This window comes from Sturnus vulgaris, chromosome 5, assembly GCF_052056855.1.
Source record: "Sturnus vulgaris isolate bStuVul1 chromosome 5, bStuVul1.hap1, whole genome shotgun sequence".
NCBI classification, from domain to species: domain Eukaryota; kingdom Metazoa; phylum Chordata; class Aves; order Passeriformes; family Sturnidae; genus Sturnus; species Sturnus vulgaris.
This window is the reverse complement of record NC_142247.1, coordinates 7775302-7793708: the sequence shown is the minus strand read 5'-3', so window position 1 is coordinate 7793708 and position 18407 is coordinate 7775302. Positions and strand designations below refer to the sequence as shown.

General features: G+C 41.0%; 1 protein-coding gene across 13 annotated transcripts in view; it reads left to right on the top strand.

Moving 5' to 3' along the window:
- Window positions 1-17766, top strand: part of ABCC9 (ATP binding cassette subfamily C member 9) — a 72295-nt gene extending 54529 nt beyond the window's left edge. For 9 of the 13 annotated variants that reach the window (XM_088164782.1, XM_088164780.1, XM_088164770.1 and 6 more), the window contains 11 exons: window positions 311-403; window positions 3068-3170; window positions 5370-5471; window positions 8228-8348; window positions 9311-9441; window positions 10029-10107; window positions 12464-12572; window positions 13465-13568; window positions 14312-14445; window positions 14722-14784; window positions 15890-17766. In XM_088164782.1, the coding sequence (XP_088020908.1) occupies window positions 311-403; window positions 3068-3170; window positions 5370-5471; window positions 8228-8348; window positions 9311-9441; window positions 10029-10107; window positions 12464-12572; window positions 13465-13568; window positions 14312-14445; window positions 14722-14784; window positions 15890-16027 (1177 nt within the window). In that variant the 3' untranslated portion in view covers window positions 16028-17766. The remainder of the gene's footprint in view (window positions 1-310; window positions 404-3067; window positions 3171-5369; window positions 5472-8227; window positions 8349-9310; window positions 9442-10028; window positions 10108-12463; window positions 12573-13464; window positions 13569-14311; window positions 14446-14721; window positions 14785-15889) is intronic. The other 4 variants (XM_088164781.1, XM_088164779.1, XM_088164783.1 and 1 more) reach the window with 2 other exon arrangements.
- The last annotated feature ends 641 nt before the right edge of the window (window positions 17767-18407 follow it).

The following is an 18407-nucleotide window of genomic DNA, read 5'->3' as shown; positions in this document are numbered from 1 at the left end:
TTTATTAATATATTGGAATCTGCGAGAATAAAAGAGAGACATGATAATGTCATTATCCCTGGGGGACAAATAGACATGTAAAGTGACCAAAAGTAGATGGAGAGGGCAGCAGGGAGATAATTCAAAGGCTCCTATGGCAAAAATGGAATGTTATATTCCCACTCTGTATTATAGAAATATTATTTTGCATGATCCTGAAAAGAATATATGCAATACGTAAAATGTCTGTTCTTGTCTGCTGTGCAGCAACATTTTTACAGATAGAAATGTTTACATTGTAATGGGCACCTGCTATTTTTTGTACTCCCAGGGACCTCCAAGAACTTGATGACAGCACCCAGCTCCCTCTGCTGTGCCACTTCTCTGAGACAGCTGAAGGCCTTACCACCATCAGAGCATTCGGGTAAAATTTGTAATACAAATTATTAGAGAGGCTTGAGGTCAGGCTGGCCTGTTCATCTTCCTTGGAGCATTTCTGAGGGCAAACTGTTGAATTTGAAGCACTTTATTAAGCTATTTCAAAAAAAGAGAATAGAGTTTTTTTTCCTGTTGCTTTGCCATGCCTCTTAAACATTTTGCATATTTTCAGTAACACATGTATTGGTGTTCCACTGAATTAAAGATGATTACATTTTTAGGATATGATATTTAAACTTCAATGAGTCTATTTTAACCATGCCTGTAACCTGGACAGCAGGGAGCTCTGTTTTGCCAAGCAAGCAGAGGAACTGTCCTTTCAAAACCCCAGCTATATCCAAGTGTCCCTGAATCAGTTCTGTGTTTAATCCACTTCCCAAGCAGGGAGACATCATTATGGCACTCTCCATCTGAAAGGCAGTGTGCAACTTGAGAGACTTTCCAAGAAAACTGCAGCAGAACAGAATTTGATCTTAATGTTGTAAAACCTGCCTTTGTTAATCAAAACTGAAAAATAAATTCTGTAAGATCCAGAGAGTTTTGCCAGCTTTCCATGCATATATTTTCTCTCTACAACATGAAATAAAGACCAAACGCTCCTATGTTCACTCCATTATGGTTATGAACCTGTCAAAGTGCCAGCTTGAGGTTTTTTTCCCAGTAAGTGCACCTTCCACCCATTCTGCACTATGCAGAATTCCAAATCAGAGCAGATCCCACTGCAGTGCTATTTCCACACCTATTTGATGAGCTAAAGGCTGTTTCCTCATGTAAAGCTAAGCTTTAGGACCTCAGCTATTAGCACAGAGTGTTGCAGTAAGCCTATGGAAGAACAAGAAAAAACATTGTGTTGAAGAGGTGTGAGCCAGTGGTCAACAGGAAATGCTTTAATTAGCTTTATCAACAGAATGATGTATTGAAACAGGAAGTAATCATTAGGGCCTGATGCTGATGTATGCTGAATACTTCTCAAGAGGTTCAGAGTGGCCTTTCATCACCTGAGGAAGGTTATGAACTCAGGTTATAACCTGAGTTATCTCCTGAGGAAGATGAAGGAGCTTAGCACTTTCTGAGTGGTTCAACTTTTTTTGCCTCACAAAAAGACAATGTGGGCTTGGATGGCAGAGAGCAAAATGCAGCCCAAAGGCACCACAACAATTGAGTTTTTTGGGATTTCTGTTGCTAATCGAAGCCATTTCATTTCCTTGCCTGTGCTCCACTGCCCACCAAACCTGAAGTCTCCTGCTTTTATTGTCTGCAAGCTCGTATTTACTGATGGTCTTGTTAGTCATTCTCTGCAGTTTGGGTTCAGCATGTTCCAGGATAAAATGGAGCAGCTCCTCACATAACTTACAACAAAGCAGTACAGTTGGATCAGAGAGCAATCTCAGTGACCTTTGCTGTTCGTCATCTGACAGGACAGAAGTCTGAAAGTGCCCAGAAGATGAGCTGAACGTGGATGAAAACACAGATTGAGCATGTCAGATTTTCCATTAGGAGAGGAGGAGTTTTGCTGCCAGGAAAGCAGATGAGCAGAGTACTCAGTGCATCCTTCTTCCTCCCCACATCATTACTGTTACCAGTTGTTCTGGGGAGGTTGCTTGTCATGTTTACAAGCTGTGCAGAGGGAAATAAAATATCAGAAGGAAATAGCAGGAAAAAAAAAAGGAAGCCTTGAAGAACAGGCCTTAGAGGTGCTTCACAGCAGGACCCTGAGACTTTGAAATAAAAGATAAAACAGACACTGAGCTGCTGACTTGAAGTTCAGCTGGTTTAATCAAGTGAGGTATTCACCAGACAGTAGAATATGGAAAAACAAAATGGTTTCCTTCTGACTGTGCAAGACACCATGAATTGAATATATTTGCACCAATAGAGACTTCCCCATTCCCTCTTCTCCCAAAGTGTACCTTGGCAATTCAGGAGTCTGGCATCCTTGCACTGGTTTCTAAATGTGGTGGGCATTGTGTGGGGGAGAGAGGAACAAGTGGCAGTGGAGGTAACACCACTCTTTTCTGTAATTTAGAGATGATCTATAGCTGTCCCTGATTGTAGTTTACTGGTTGTTTAGGCAAAGTGTGACTGGCTGAGAAAACAGCTGAGCTGAGTAGCTGAAAGATTTGATTTGCAGATCATTCTACATCCATATTAGTTGAAACCTTAGGGATGTCACCCCTATTGAAGAGCCCTGCAGCTGGCCAGGTAACGTCTGAAATCAGATTTAAGCTGACAGGTGAACTCTCTGCCCTTGCTAGTGGCCTGTGAGGAGGAGCTGAGGGGCCACAGCAGCACTCACATATGGCAGGAGTGGACTACAATCCACAGCTGTAAAAAGTGGATCAGCTCTGGGTGACAAAACCTGTCCCAGCACCCTGGCATTGCAATCTCTTTGGGGGGGACAGTCTCTGGTCCAAACCCTAGTCCAACAAAAATGTCAAATCCCTCTCCACTCCACGTGTCGCTCCGGCTATGGGGAGCTGTGGCAGCAGATACACGTTCTTAGGGAGGAGCTTTTAACCCAAACTTCAGCAAAAACAGAAGGGCAGAAAGTTTTGGGCTGGGGGGAGGGAAGGCAGAGCAGAGTTAATGCTTCACCCTTTTGTGTGTGAGTGCGTAATGTGTTGTAATGTAACAACTTTGGTCTCGGCAGGCACGAAGCCAGATTTAAACAACGTATGCTGGAGCTGACGGACACGAACAACATTGCCTACTTATTTCTGTCAGCTGCCAACAGATGGCTGGAGGTCAGGACGGTACGTTCAGTTTTGTTCCAGCTACGGTTTTGAAACCTTGGAAGCAAACAGAGACTTTGCCTGATGCAGAGAAGATAATGAGTATTAATCTCACAAGGAGATTATACACAGAGTTCCTTAAAATAGATCAGGATTGTTATGTTAAACCCAGAGGGTTTTTTCAGCTTTCTTGGCCAGGAGTAAGAAAATACAAATCTGCCTCATCTTCTGCTGCTGTGCTGTCTAGTGTCTGAAGGGAGTGCAAGAACAAACATTTACATAACTTCAAACAAGACTTTCTCTACTACTGTGCAGCATCTACAGACCTGCCACAGCAGGAACAGCTTTCAAGGCAGAACGTGGCTTTTCAGTGGCATTGTGAACTGTGCCATCCTTCTTCCAGGATTGTTTTAGGCACACCGATCTTCCAGGTTTTGAAGTATCTCTCCAGCAGCAGGTTTAATCCCACAGCTGTAAGCTAAACCCTTGTAGGGCCATACTGTTTGTGGTTTTATTGTTTGAGATCAGGAAAAAGAGCAGAACAAAGAAAGTGGTAGCAGGGCACAATGCAGCCACTGACAGTAAAATAGGCTCCTGGGTTTTGTGGGAGCTCTCTATGAGGGATATTCCTGATCTGAGAGGCAAGAAGAGGCATGCAAAGGAACTGTGATTTCCTTATTCATCTGAAGCAGAAAGAGCAGTGAATAAACAAAGCAGTGGCCTGATTCTGCTGGACATAAATAGCAACAGGCATGATTAATCCACACATCAAAGGCTGTATACTCACCTTCTTTTCCTGTTGGAGCAACCAAGTTATTCTCCATTTTTTATGATGGCAATGCTTTCCCTTGTGCTTAAAGCTTTCAGCTTCTTACAGCATCCAAGATCAGCTGAAATTGCTTCCAAATCTAAGACAGATAAATAACAGAGCAACAGCCAATCCTGGAATAAGCCTGTTAATGTCTCACAGTCTTAGACTTGCTTACATGCAGAATAAATTTGGTCCAAAAATACACCTCACCTGATTAGAGCATTAGAAATAATATGGTCTTGCCAAGGAATAGTTCATCTAAGATACTAAGATCACCAAAAAATTTGTGGGATTTAATAGCAGCTCTTAAGTCCTGTCCTAGCTGATGAAGGAAACTCAAGACCATTATGCTGCACAGGTGTGAGTCACAGAATCCCAGAATCACAGAATAATTTGAGCTGGGAGGGACCTTCAAGCCCATCCAGTTCCAACCCCTGCCGTGGGCAGGGACACCTTCCACTATCCCAGGCTGCTCAGAGCCCCATCCAGCCTGGCCTTCCAGAGATGAAGCAGCCACAGCTTCTTTGGACAACTTGTTCCAGGGCCTCACCACCTTCACAGGGAAGAATTTCTTCCTCATAGCCAATCTAATTCCCTCCTCTGTCAGTCTGAATCCATTCCCCCTGAAATTTGAGTCTATATTCTGCTCATCAACACATTTTTTAGACAGATGAACTAGGCAGCTCTCATTTCAAATCTGGGAAGGAAAGAAACCTGACAGGGTATTATCAGACAGGAGGAACAAAATGAATGGAAAATATGATCCAAAGTAAATGTAATGCAGACAGCAGTGGGACAGTGGGAATACCAACTCTATCCCATTAATCAACACTTTGACTCCATGAAATGACATGTGGCAAATACTTTAAACCTGAGGTAAACATCAAGAAAATGGATTCCAGCTCCTGTGAAGCTTCTGCCAATAAAACATGTGTATGACCTGTATAAATTCTACCAAAAAACTTTCCTGGACTTTGTAAAGTCTATGATACTTCCTTTTTTGGAAGGCAAACCTGAAGGAGAGTGGAGAGAGTGGAATTGTTTTGTTTTAGTGGTGAGAATTGGAGGTGTCACTGTTATATCCTTCTCAGGATTTTTTAAAGTATGCTTATTAGATTCTTTGATCCCTGTACTTTTTGGGGTGGCCACCATGGAATGCCCTAGCCCAAATGAATATGTAGCAATTACTAGTGTTTGACTGGTGTTCAGCAAGTTGCTTTGAGTTTGGGCATTTCAGGTTGGGCATCATAACCATGACTTCTTCCAGGGAAAAAACCCAAGCCAAAATTAAGGGCTAGGTGTCATTATATAAATAATCCTTGGTAAAGCAGAACTGCTCCACAGATAAAGAAATGTTCTGGTTGCTGCATTTTTTTTTTCCTTTTTTGTCCCCTTGTCTCTCCTTCCAGGATTACCTGGGTGCTTGTATTGTCCTGACTGCTGCTGTCACTTCCATCACTGAAGGGCCACACTCGGGGTTCGTGGGGCTGGGTCTCCTGTACGCTCTGACGGTACGTGCCAAGGCCAAGTGTAAGAACTTCCAGACCAACACATTCGTTTTATAATATTTTTATGTGTGCATGGTCATCTCCCAGCTTTCTTAATCTTGAAAAAAAGAATCATGCAAATAATGGACTCGAGCCAAAGTTGAGAGAGTTCAGGGCAACTTGGACTTGCTTCAGGTTTTATGAGCCAGTTAAAAAAACACAATCATTCCCAGGCCCTGCGTGCTCCCAAGCAGAGCAGGGAAATTAAAAATGCATAAGAGGACCTGCTGTGCACTCTGTTTTGTACAACACAGTGCTGATTCCACCTCTACATGGCAAAACCTGCCAGGAAATACAGATTATTATCATCTCGGTAATCTTTAACCAAAGACCAAATGAAATAATTGAAACAGAAACAGAATTATCAGTTTTGCCCTTGGAGGGAAATTACTGAGATGCCCAACATTGTCCATGCAATTATGAATGGATTTGGGGATTGGGACCTTTGTGGGCATGGTTCATCATGCCAGGTAGCAGTAGGAATGCAGAGGAGATGGACTTAGGGATGACAAGGTTGTGGTGGTCCAGTAGCTGGTTCATTTTGCCACTGTCATTAGCAGTGAATAGAATGAACAGTATTTTAGTGTACCTGGCTGCAAGAGAGGCTGAGTGTTCATCATGAGCACAGAGTGAATGACAATCACCACAGGAGAGTGGGGACAAAGGCAGGTTGATGGTAGTGGCAGGAAGAACTTCTGAAACCATGGCTGGCATGGCAAAAATCTGTCTGCTTTGAAGCACTGGTATGAGGAAGGGATAAAGGTGTGGGTCTAACCTTGAGATGTGGCTTTTCACATAAATGCTGGTGAGCTACAACAGAAAGTCCTCAGCAGCTGCCTTGGGGTGACCTTAGATCCCCCTCTGTGCTGCTGTTGCAATAGTGTGAGAATCTGTCAACAACTGAGAATCAGTGCCAGGGCTTCAGCTTCACTCTGAAAACATTCCTGGTAATGCTGCTTCATTAGCAGGGATCTGGAAGCACCAGGATGTCTGCATCATTCTTGCTTTCTTTGTTTTTAGCTAGTGTTTGCAAACAGTTCATTCTTGTGAAATAGGCATGTGCTGAAGTCTGGCACAACAGGTGAAGAAGAGCTGTAAGGCACCAAGTGATCACCTGTCTCTCTCCTGTCCCACAATAACCCTGATGAAGTTTTGAAGGCAGCTGGATCATTACCTGTGTCCCCTGACGTAGCTGATTTTTAAAAGTAATTACTCTTTGAAGCTAGGAGAGGGCTGATATTTGGACCTGGATGAGAGCAACCTGTTTGTACCAAGGGTATGTTTACAGTGGATATCCTGAGCTTATTCCCCCCTCTTCTATAAACACTGCCAACTCCTTTGCACAACTGTGATGAAGCCTGAGGTAGTGGCCAGACTTTTTGGGTACCAGGCTGTGTTACCAAAAATGCCAGATCTAGGAGAGCAGCCTGCCACTGCAAGCAGTAGTTCCACAGTGTTTTGCTTATCTGCAAACTTTCCCATTTCACTAACTTCCTAACTCAAAAGCTGGACATCAAATAAGCAGGTTTCTGAACAAAGAGGAGAGAATTCCCCATCAGGAACTCTATCTTAAGGATAAAGCAAGTAGCCAAGTCCTCTAAATTAACAACAATTTTTGCTGAATATCAGTGAAAGTTATTTTGTGTTTGCTTATTGCATCAGTATTAGGTTAATGGTAAAGAAGGGAGACTGGGTGATTTATTCTTAATCAAATCCTTATTTGAGATTCACCAAAATAAATGGCAAAGCCTTTCTCTGAATATGATTTGCATAGGGTGTTTTTAGTTTTAAGTTTCTAAAATTTCATTCAGGTACATAAAATATCTCAAGTTTTTAAAGTTCTTAGCAATGAACTATTCCTAATAAGATCAGTTCTTCTTTTTTACAGAAGCACCTAAATATCGACTTAGGAAACAGATTTACAATTTTCAGCCTTAATAAGTCCTGCCTAGAAAAGAGTTTGTCTAAGCTACTGAATATTGTTAGAGAACTACTAACAATTATCTATTGAAAGTAATACCCTTACTATTGATTTATCTGCTGATGAAATCCTTTTCATTACAAATGATAATAAAACCCAGGAAGGAAATATTGCTGAACTGATAACACATTTTTTGCCTCATATATTTCTATGCTAAAAACTTCTTGTATTTCCACAGAGAGAAATGGATTATCTAAATATGCAGAAAAGAAATTATCATAAAATCTTTTCAATATATTTGCAAATAATGAACTTTCTTAATCTTTAGTTGTAGTCTATGAAAGCTTAGAATATACATAATAGAAAATATTTCCAAGCAGCACTTTCAATTTTGGTTCTTTTCTGTGTTTGTCTGCTTAAAGAAGACATCTTTCAGCACTGATTATTAGATGCTGAAAACAAGAGATTCCCTCAATCAGTCAGAGTTTAGGTACAATTTTTCCATATTTCTTCAAAAAACAAGGATGAGAATACCAAGCACCAAACTGCTGTCTTAGGGCTAATTGTATTGGAGTATGACTGGCTTCTTATGGATTTGATGCTGTTGCACTGAGTCTTGAACTGTTGTAATGCTAAAAAGAGATACCCTGGGCTGAGTCAGGCCAAGGATTTTCATGAATGTATTCAACATTTATTTATTTATTTATTTATTTATTTATTTATTTATTTATTTGTATATAAAGGGTAGATGAATAGAAAGAAGGCTTCACTCTGTCCTTGTTTTCATATTGTGATGCAGATAACCAACTACCTGAACTGGGTAGTGAGGAATCTGGCTGATCTGGAAGTGCAGATGGGTGCAGTGAAAAAAGTACACAGCTTTCTGAACATGGAGTCAGAAAACTACGAAGGCTACCTGGGTATTGCTCTTTAATCTTTTTGGGGTTTTACATGGTAATGTGAAAGAATGGTAGACTTGGTCATGCAAAATGTACACACCTCTCTGGCCAAAATCTGTTATCACTGAGGTGTAGAAACTGCCACTGGTATGAATGACAAGGATAGTTAAAAGAAGCTATGAAAATATGTTGCTCATGTTAGTCAACATGAAAAAAAAATCCTATCAAATGCCAGGGAGACAGAGCAGGACCCTGTAGTACATCAAAAAATACCACAGTTATAGACGAGATGAAAAAACATCCATCTAAGTTATTTAGAAAACAAAAATAAGTATAAAAATTAGAAATGTCCCATGCTTCAAAATCTCTGCTCTTTCTAGCAGATGTGGACTAAAGATAGGCCCACATTGGCAAGCAGACCTCAGCAACTCTTCTCTGAGCTACACATTGGAATTTGTGCTCCACACACTTCAAATTGGCCTTAATTGCTACTTTAGAAGTGGTTGAAGTGCAAGAAAATGCTTGTAGGTCAAGAAGCTTCCCTGGAAAGCCAAGCTCCTTAGTCCAGAGACAAAACCTGCTGTGTGTTTGCAAATCAGGATGAGACACGAGCTGTGATAATGTCAACAGCTCACACTTTGTGGCAGTAACAACCTCCTTCTTCAAGCTGCCCTTCCTGTGCTGGCCACTGACCCGAGGCTGTGCTAACCCTGCCCTGACACCGCGTTCTCCGCTCCTGCGGCTTCTCCCTGTTCCAGTGCCAAGAGAGGCTTTGGTATCTGCCCTCTCTCCCTGTGTGTGGAGATCTGGAAGCCAAATGCCTGCCAGGCAGTTCCCAGCTCACTTGGCAGGGAACTGGAGTTCCATTTCTCCAGTGGCTTAAAGGAAGGTGCCCAGGCAAGAGAGAGGGGGAAAGGGGACTCTTGTAAAGGGTGATCCTCTGGCAGCACTCATTTCAGTTTGTTTTTCTGTAACTATTTCAGATCCCTCTCAAGTCCCCAAAGACTGGCCTCAGGAGGGGGAAATCAAGATTGAGAACTTGTGTGTTCGCTATGAAAACAACCTGAAGCCTGTTCTGAAGCATGTGAAGGCCTATATCAAACCAGGACAAAAGGTACCATGTCAAGCAATTGCACATCATCCTCATTTTGGTGCAGATCCTTGGTTACTGTGTTTTCCTTTCTAAAGTGGCAGAAGAACAAGATTAACAACTTGCAGTGGCAGATATATGCATTTACAGTCCTCTCTGAGGTCTCTGGGCACAGATCAAGAATTTACACTTATAAAAGCTTATTGATTTGGATCAGTTTTTCTTCTGAATGTCTCGTGTCTTTCCAAGTTCATCTTCCTTGCATAAGAGTGAGCCTAGATGGCAGATAAATTAGAGGGACACCAGACTGAACTGAGTAAAAACAAGAGTATCTCACATTTCAGCATAGAGTGTCATTGGCATCCAGGCCAAAATGCTAAAATACTCCCAGGATAAGTCCTCATGATGAGGGCCAGAAAAGGGGAGTGTGCTAGCTGGGCTGTTTCGTGTTTTCCCTGGTGTGCCACCTGCCATTGGGAAGGACCTTTCTACTCACCAGTAGCACAATCCAGTGCATCTTTCCCAAAAGAACTGCAGGTGTGAGTAAGGACTAAAGAGTAAGTGAGTAAGAGAGTACTCTGTGAGTAAGTGACATCCTCCATTTTTTGCAGGTTGGGATCTGTGGTCGCACAGGCAGTGGCAAATCCTCTCTGTCCTTGGCGTTCTTCAGAATGGTGGATATTTTTGATGGTCAGTTTTCCCTGGAATATGCTGTCACTCCTCATCTGCTCCCCTCTTATTTCCTCAGAAGAAGCAAGAAGCCTTTTTGATAGTTTATAACCTGGTTTTCTGGCTCAGAAGATATTTGATTAGAAGTGTTATATCTGGCCCTTCAAAGTACAAAGTGCCCTATTGTGAATACCACTTGGTTCTTCCAGGAAATGTTGTGCACAGATTATATTTCTAATTATTTTTTTTTAAATTTGCCTATCGTCTGACAAAACAATATGCAATTTTTGAGACAGGACAAAAAAAAAATGTAACTCTCTGGAGTGTCTAAATGTTTCCCTAAAGAATAATTGCATTAACTTATTATAGCTGTCAAAATATTAGCAGAGTAGAAACTAGAACTCAACAAGTCCATTCCCTTGATTTTTTAAAATTTTGTTGTGCTTTCCCACAACTGCAGCAGAATCTGACTTAAGAGTTGGAAAAATGTTGCTATGTTTTTACTCCTGCAGCATTTAACTGTCCCTGCTAATTGGTATGAACTGCTTTTCAACATTTACAATACAGATACATGTGTGCTGTTGAGGGGATATAGAAAACCACTAGAAAGCCATTTTCTTGTTTCAAAGACTTCCACATTTCTACTTTAGCCATTGTGCATTGAATGTTTGCCAGGGAAAGCCTAATAGGAAGTGGGAGGATAAGTGAATCTGATGCAGCTAATGTTTGCTTTTGTTGTGGTTCTGTGCCTATATGTGTCTATGGTCACAGGCTTCTGATTCATGACCATGATTCCTGGATATAAAAATATTGCAAAGAAATAGTAACCATGCTTATGTCCAGCTTGACATTTTCTTCTACTTAAGTCTTCTTTCTGTATATTTTCTTTGTCTGCTTCTCCTGTATCCCTGATTTTTCCTAATGGGAATGTCTAATCAAGCTCTGTTTATTCTTTGTGCACATCCCTCTCCCAGCTGTACCCATATTTGGTCTCTGTGCTGATCCACTTCTTGGTGGGGTCCTGACTAATAAAATTACATAATAAGGTTTTGAATAACTTTACTACAGCCAAAATTTCATTCATGTTGTTCCGTATGTCTTCGTTATTGCCTTAAATTTGTATCAGTCGCATTTTATTTCTCTCCTTTTGCTTTGTTCTTTAGTGTTTCCCTTCTCTTGCTTTCTGTTCAAACAACTTCTCATTTCTCTTGTGTCTTACTTGATCATCCCTCAATCCTTTCCCAGTTTCCCAACTCCTCTCAATCTTACTTTTTCTTTTAGGTCCTCTCATCTTCTCTTTTCCTTGAGCACCCTGGCTTCTATCAAATATGCATTTCCCTATTCCCCAGGCATGCCATATTAATTTTTCCCTCCTTATTCTACCCCATCTTCTGCTAACCCACTCTAATGTCCTTGTTTATGAAGAAAAGGAATTGTTTAAGTTTATGCAACCACCAATGTCTCAACCAAAAGTCCCATAACCTGATTTGGAATTTCTTGAAGTGTGAAAATAATTGGACTTTGCACCTTACAGATAAAATCTTGATTCTTCTGGCCATATAATTAAAGCATAAAAGTACAATAATAGAAGTAGTCCAGCTAGGGGGAAATCTTCTACTGGAGCAGGGTCACAGAGAACAACCTACAAAATGCAGTATCATGACAATAGGAATGACAGAAGGAATGACATGATCACATGTACAAAGCTCTGAATATTCATGTGCCTGCCAGTTCAAGGTTAAGTTCTCACTGTTGGGAGAGAGAACTGATGAAATTAATGTTAGGTTCATTCCAGGGAGGAGTGCAGCTCCCTAGTGAAGCAATCCACATGAAAACTGCAGAAATACCTGGTGGAAATAGCCCTTACCATATCCTCATCCAGTTTGCCCTGGCCCATTCCTTTGCTGTAACCTCTAATCTCCCATATACATGCATCTATTATGCAAAAGAAATTGTGTCCCTTCTCAGAGGAAATATCTTCAGCAACTGTTGAATTCAAGGGGAAGAAAGAAAGGCACAGCAACATAAGTTGCTCTTGTTCTTGCTCTGTTTGGTTGTGATTGACCCATAATAAATGATCCTTCTGGTGCTATCATTAATCACATAGAAGAGAAGACATGTAATTTCCTTTAAGGGAGGGTGGAGTGGAAGGAAAAGAGCAAGGTGGCAGTGTCACTGATAAGCTGGGATATCCCTGGCTTGTGTTATTAGATACATTCACCTTCCCCATGTGTCTGACAGTGCTGAGAGCTCACAGAGACAGTGTCCCATCATCCAGAGACCAACCCAGAGGGGCTGTTCCACTTTCCCACCTGCTACCTGTGGATCACGTGCTTTGTGCAATTCCCTGACGTGTTCTGTGTGTTGTTTGACACAGGGAGGATAGTGATTGATGGGATAGACATCAGCAAACTGCCGCTGCACACGCTCCGCTCCCGGCTCTCCATCATTCTCCAGGACCCGATCCTGTTCAGTGGCTCCATCCGGTAGGTGAATGCCATCAGGGGGTGACAGGCAGCATTGCACAACCTGCCTGTCATGGGAGCTGTGGGATAGGAGAGGATGGAAAAGACAAGGTGTTGGATCCCAGAGACCTGGGATTTTTGAGTTTTCTGTGCTTTCTAACACTAATCCCCTCAAAAACACTGCTTGTGACCTAAAGCCTTAGAGGAAGCTTCCAAATTTAAATGATGAAGTTAAAATCACGGGTTTGTAGTTAAATAGAAGTTTCACGTAGTTTTCATATGTTCACATATGTTTTCACATAGTGAAGGGTTTTAAATTTAAGGTTTTTATAATATAGTAATAGATGAAGAAGATGGAAGATTTTAAATAGTATCTTTTTTGGTGCTCATCTTCCTTCTTCGTAATTTCAAGTAATAGTTTCTGATTGAACAGTTAGTGCAGCACTGAAGGTCACAGAAATTTAATTATTAGATGAAAAGTATAAATAATATAGGTGTTATTTCTCTATTAAACTGTTTAGCTTTAAGAGGCCTTGTAGCTAGCTAGACTCATCTCCATTTTGCTCGCTTCTAGCTAGTGGCTAGAAGTGTTGCTAAACTTTGTACTTTTGATAAGATTTCATAAACAACCAAGCTTGAACACAAAAAAATCTATTTCCTTCGTGTATTTTTTAATCCTAGCTCTAAGTAAAAACAAAACCAAACAAACAAAACAAACAAACAAAAAAAAAAACCCAAACCAAGCCACTAATTAAGTAGTAAAAACTCCTCCACCATTACAGCAAGGAACCTTCTTAGCTCAGTCCAATCCATCAGCACAGCCTGCCGAATGACACACAGTGCCAAGGTGTTAATTTTCAGAAACCTCAAAGTAATTGCAGTAACAAGACTCCTGTTATGGTTTTCTTTGCAGCTTTAATTTGGATCCTGAGTGCAAGTGCACTGATGACAGACTCTGGGAAGCTCTGGAGATTGCTCAGTTGAAGAACATGGTCAAGTCATTGCCAGGAGGCCTTGGTATGTCTGAACCAATCTCTGGGATCATGGGCCAATAATGGAATCATGCATGCACACAGATAAACAGATCCATCCCATCTGACACCCTGGATCATCATGTAGGAGTGACAGGCACATAATGAAGAGTCTCTCTTCATACTAGAGAGAATATTCTTATTAAAAAGATGAAGAATAGTCTGGTTTCCCATGCACTGTGGAAAAATCCTGCAACACCTCAGCGTCATGGTGGGATTCTTGGGGCTGTCCTGTGCAGGGCCAGGAGCTGGATTTTTATGATCTTTGTGGGCTCCTTCCAACTCAGGATATTCTATGATTCTATGATCATAGTGGGATAATTAATAAGAAGAAAAAAGAACAATTTTACCTCCTTTAGCAGAAGCCAGCTCTGCTAGCAGGGCTGTAAACACTGACAGAGCATTTTTCTTACCACTTCAGATCCATTTCATGAAGGAAACTTACATATTTATTTCCATGTCAAGTATACTTCATATTACTAAGATATTACTCTGCATCCTACTAGATTTCCTAACAATTTGTGCCAACTGTTTGTTTAGTGATGTATTTCTCCTTTCCCAAGAGGCTGTGCTCATTTTTTTTGGTATCCCTCCATCCCACTGGTCAGTCAAGGTTATGGTCATTGGCTTTTATGGGGATTTTGCTTGGCCCTGGAGTAGTGCACAAGCAGAGCTCTCAGGGGCAGCATGTCAGGGATGCAATGTTCACAGGAACTGGTTTTTTTACAGATGCCACGGTCACAGAAGGAGGGGAAAACTTCAGTGTGGGGCAAAGGCAGCTCTTCTGTCTGGCCCGAGCCTTTGTCCGCAAGAGCAGCATCCTCATCATGGATGAAGCCACAGCATCTATTGACATGGCCACAGTGAGTACAGCAATTAGCTGATTAAGGATCTACCAGGAGAAAGGCATCTTCCCTAAGTGTCAGCCACAAAGCTGTGAGATCTCTGTAGCAGAAAAAGATGACAGTGATTTTGTTTCTCTCGGGATAAAATGAAAAGCTTTAGAGAACCCCAGGTGTGACATTTCACAGGTGTGACATTTCCTTGCTGGGAAAAAGATAGTGTGGAATATGCTTGAAAAAGTGTGAATTAGAATGTAACAGGATGAAGTAACTGGAGTGAGCCTTTTCCTCTCACAGGAAAACATCTTGCAGAAGGTTGTGATGACTGCCTTTGCCGACCGCACTGTTGTAACAATAGCGGTAAGTATTAAGCCAGAAAAAGCTCTTTTTTACTCATTCCTCAGGCAGTTAACCTTGCCCTTCACCAGTTAAACACCATTACATAAAACTAAAAGCATCACAAAATAGAACTAAACCATGAGGCCAGAATATTCCCATGATACCAGAACAAGCCAGACACTTAAAATCAACCTGAAGATTTGCAGTAAATGCAAATCTTGCTATCAAACTAAAACACTTGGATCTGAAACAAGACTTTACAGGGAATTTCTGAAGTCATTCTCCCTAAAAAATTGAAACCAAATGCATAGTTTGAACCATTACTGAAAGTTGCATCAAAATCTAGGTTTGAATTTTGCCTCTGAAGGCTGTGTACGTGTAATGCCTACAAACATGGCACAAATTCATGAGTTGAGATTTCATAATATCCTTGGCATGGTTTCTCAAGTTGGGCTCTCTTTCTCTCTTTTGGAATAAAAAGCTGGGTTTACATAAAGGGAAGTTTAAAAACTGGAATCAATGGGAATTACCCCCAAAACAATATCTTTTCAACTAGGGGCTTATGATGTTCTTTTCCATTTTCTTGCCACTTCTAGTGACCAAATGTTCCATATATCCATACATACACATGCACAGACACATGGTGGATGCCATTAAGAATATTTCCACCTGTGACAGCAGCATTAGTCAACAAACAGAGATTTTCTCCACGAGATAAATACATGTTTCAACAGCTGTTTCATTTGCTGTGTCTGGAATCCAGTCCTGTGGTTAGAAATTACAGTCAGGCCTCCTGGAATCTGGTTTCAAGCCTGTCAGCAAGTAGTTTGTGTCAGGAAAGCCACTTAACCCAGCTCATTTACAATGTGCTCCAAGGTTCTTGGATGTGTAAATGCTGAAGATTCTAGTGGTGAGATTGTTGTCCTTCAGTTCCATGTTGTATTGTCCTTCTGTCTGGAATCTTACTTTTCTTTGGCTTTGCCTTTCCAAAGTCAGTGTCCCAAGTGAAACACATTAAGCACACATTAATATTTAGCTTTCCTTATGGAGCTGGCTTCATTTCTTCCTCTCCTCATTCACAGCTGATCCTTCCTTCACCCACCTGTTTTTCTGTTCTTTTTTCCAGCACCGTGTGTCTCACATCTTGGACGCCAATATTGTCCTAGTCCTTTCTGAGGGCTTTCTAGTTGAATGTGACACTGCCTCAAACTTACTCCTCAAAGAGGACGGCCTGTTCACCACTTTGGTGAAGACTCACAAGTAGACTCTCTCAGTCCACACTGTTCACAGGACTTCTGGCTCTTTGGTAGTTATTTTTGCCTCTTTAGTTTCCTTTCACTCTGCTTCCTTTCTACTGCACAGCTTCTGAGAGGACAGTGCAAGAAGGTGTTTCTTGTGTGGTTCCTGGGTTTGTTTAATTTCATGACTATTTATGCTGATCATACCTAAATCTTAGACATTCAGCTGACATTGAAACTACCATGTCAAGGGAATCCAACCCATGAAGAGATCTCTCTTTCAGCCTGTGTTGTGAAATATCACACTTTTAAGAGTCCATCCCGTCTATACCTGATTGGCTGTGTTCATATGGCCTTGAAATTAAACTGGTTTCAAACCTGTAGTCTATGGGATTAAACTGTTGCCTGGAGCAAACTTGAATTAGATCTCAGAGGGATTTACAGAAGGCAACAGCCCTGACATAGATGGAGAGCAGACTGCTGGGGTGCAGAGAACAAGGAGCAGAGCAGGATGCTAAGCCACCTGGCAGTGCAGGATGCTTCTCATCCCTATTTCCCATGGGGTAAGATGTGTTTCAGTGGGGCCATAGGATTTATTCCAACAGCTGTGCTGTCCAGAATGGCAAAAAGTGAAGTTGATGCTTAAGTATTTTCAGGCTTGGTGGCAGAGGCTGTAAAGTAATTGAAGATCTCTTCAGGTTAAAGTACAAGGATCTATTCTAAATATCACTGTAACCAAGGACAGCCTTTCCCCAATGGGCTTTGCCTTGCATGAGGCCCATTGGTGAGAATTATCCAAATGAAAACCTCTGTTTGATTTCCTTCGTGGCAGCACCGGGTTCACACCATCCTCACTGCAGACCTGGTCATCGTCATGAAGCGAGGGAACATCCTGGAGTATGATACTCCTGAGAATCTGCTTTCCCAGGAAGATGGCATCTTCGCTTCCTTTGTCCGGGCTGACATGTGAACAGCCACGCTATGCATTTTAACAGCTTCTTTTTAAACAGATGAAATGCAAATATTTTCTACTCTAATGTCACTTTTACTTGTTTTGTTTTGTGTTGTTTTTTAGAGCTTCTTTCTTCACACTTCCATCTTCCAAAATAATAAAGCCTATTGCAATACATGTATGCCTTGAAGCAATAAAAATGTCACTTTTTTCTAAGCTATTAAACTTCACACACACACACACACACACACACGCACACAGAGGGAGAAGTTTTTACTTCCTGGGAATTTGGCATTTTCCTCAGACTTTTTACTGACTTTATTATTGTTTAAAGGGAGAAAAAGAATGCACTGATCTTATAAACTGCATATGTTATGCTGGAACCAGCAATCAAATCGTGCAGTTTGTCAAGGAAGCAAGAGGTTCCCCAGATGCATTCTATCCCCAGAGGGAAAAATTAGGAAAAACATCCACGCCCATAACACTTGGGGCAATCTGCTGCATTCCAAAGCCATAAACTTTGCTCTCCAAGTTGTAGCAGAGGGGCAGTGAATGAGGGAAAGGAATTTCATCAGGAATAAGGACATTCTTCCTATGCTTCACTTTAGTGAGCACACTTCAGTTGTGACAGAACTAATTTCAGTGCAACAATGGTTTATTTCTACAGTCAGTTCCTAAATCCATATTCATTCTTCCAACTTTCATTAAAGATTCAAATCATCCTATGATTATGCATGCTTTGATAGGCTTAGAAGAATTTTGTACAGTATCTCAAGACTTTGTATTAAAATTGATCTGAATTTATAAACTTGATATTAGCCAATCCTTTATTCATGTCTACTAAAATATTCTGCTTGAAATGGCATGTAATTAGCAAACCACTAACTGTTTTATATGTCTTTAGTCCTTCACATTCTATTTGGGGACAACATTTATTTTCCTTCACACATTTGTGGCCTACCTCTAAATCAGATCTAATGCAAGGAGGTGTGATTTTCAAATTATTGCTATATCCTCAAGAAAGTAGATGAAGTTAGACACATATTTACATCAGGCAGTTTTGCAAAGGTTGCCTGCACCTGACTTTCACACATGGTTAGAGCCTGATCCATGGGTAGTAAACTCCCAAAAGGAGTTTCACAGGCATATTTTCAAAGGTACAGCTTGAGAAATCAGCTTCACTGGTAATATTCAAGATGATTCTTATTCACCTCCTGCTACAACATTTAGGAAGACCACTAAGTGCACTTTAGTCTATTTTTAGTGTCATTAAAATAAGGCAAAGCATTTTCCCCCCTTCCCAGAAAAATGCAATAATTTTGGTGCAGTTGTAGGAATTGAAATTGGGATTACATTTAGTCTCACTGTATAAAAAGGATACAGTGGTTTATCTTTTAAAATTGATTTTTGGAAGTTTTTATTTTCATTGAATTATTGAAAATAAATCTGTGTGA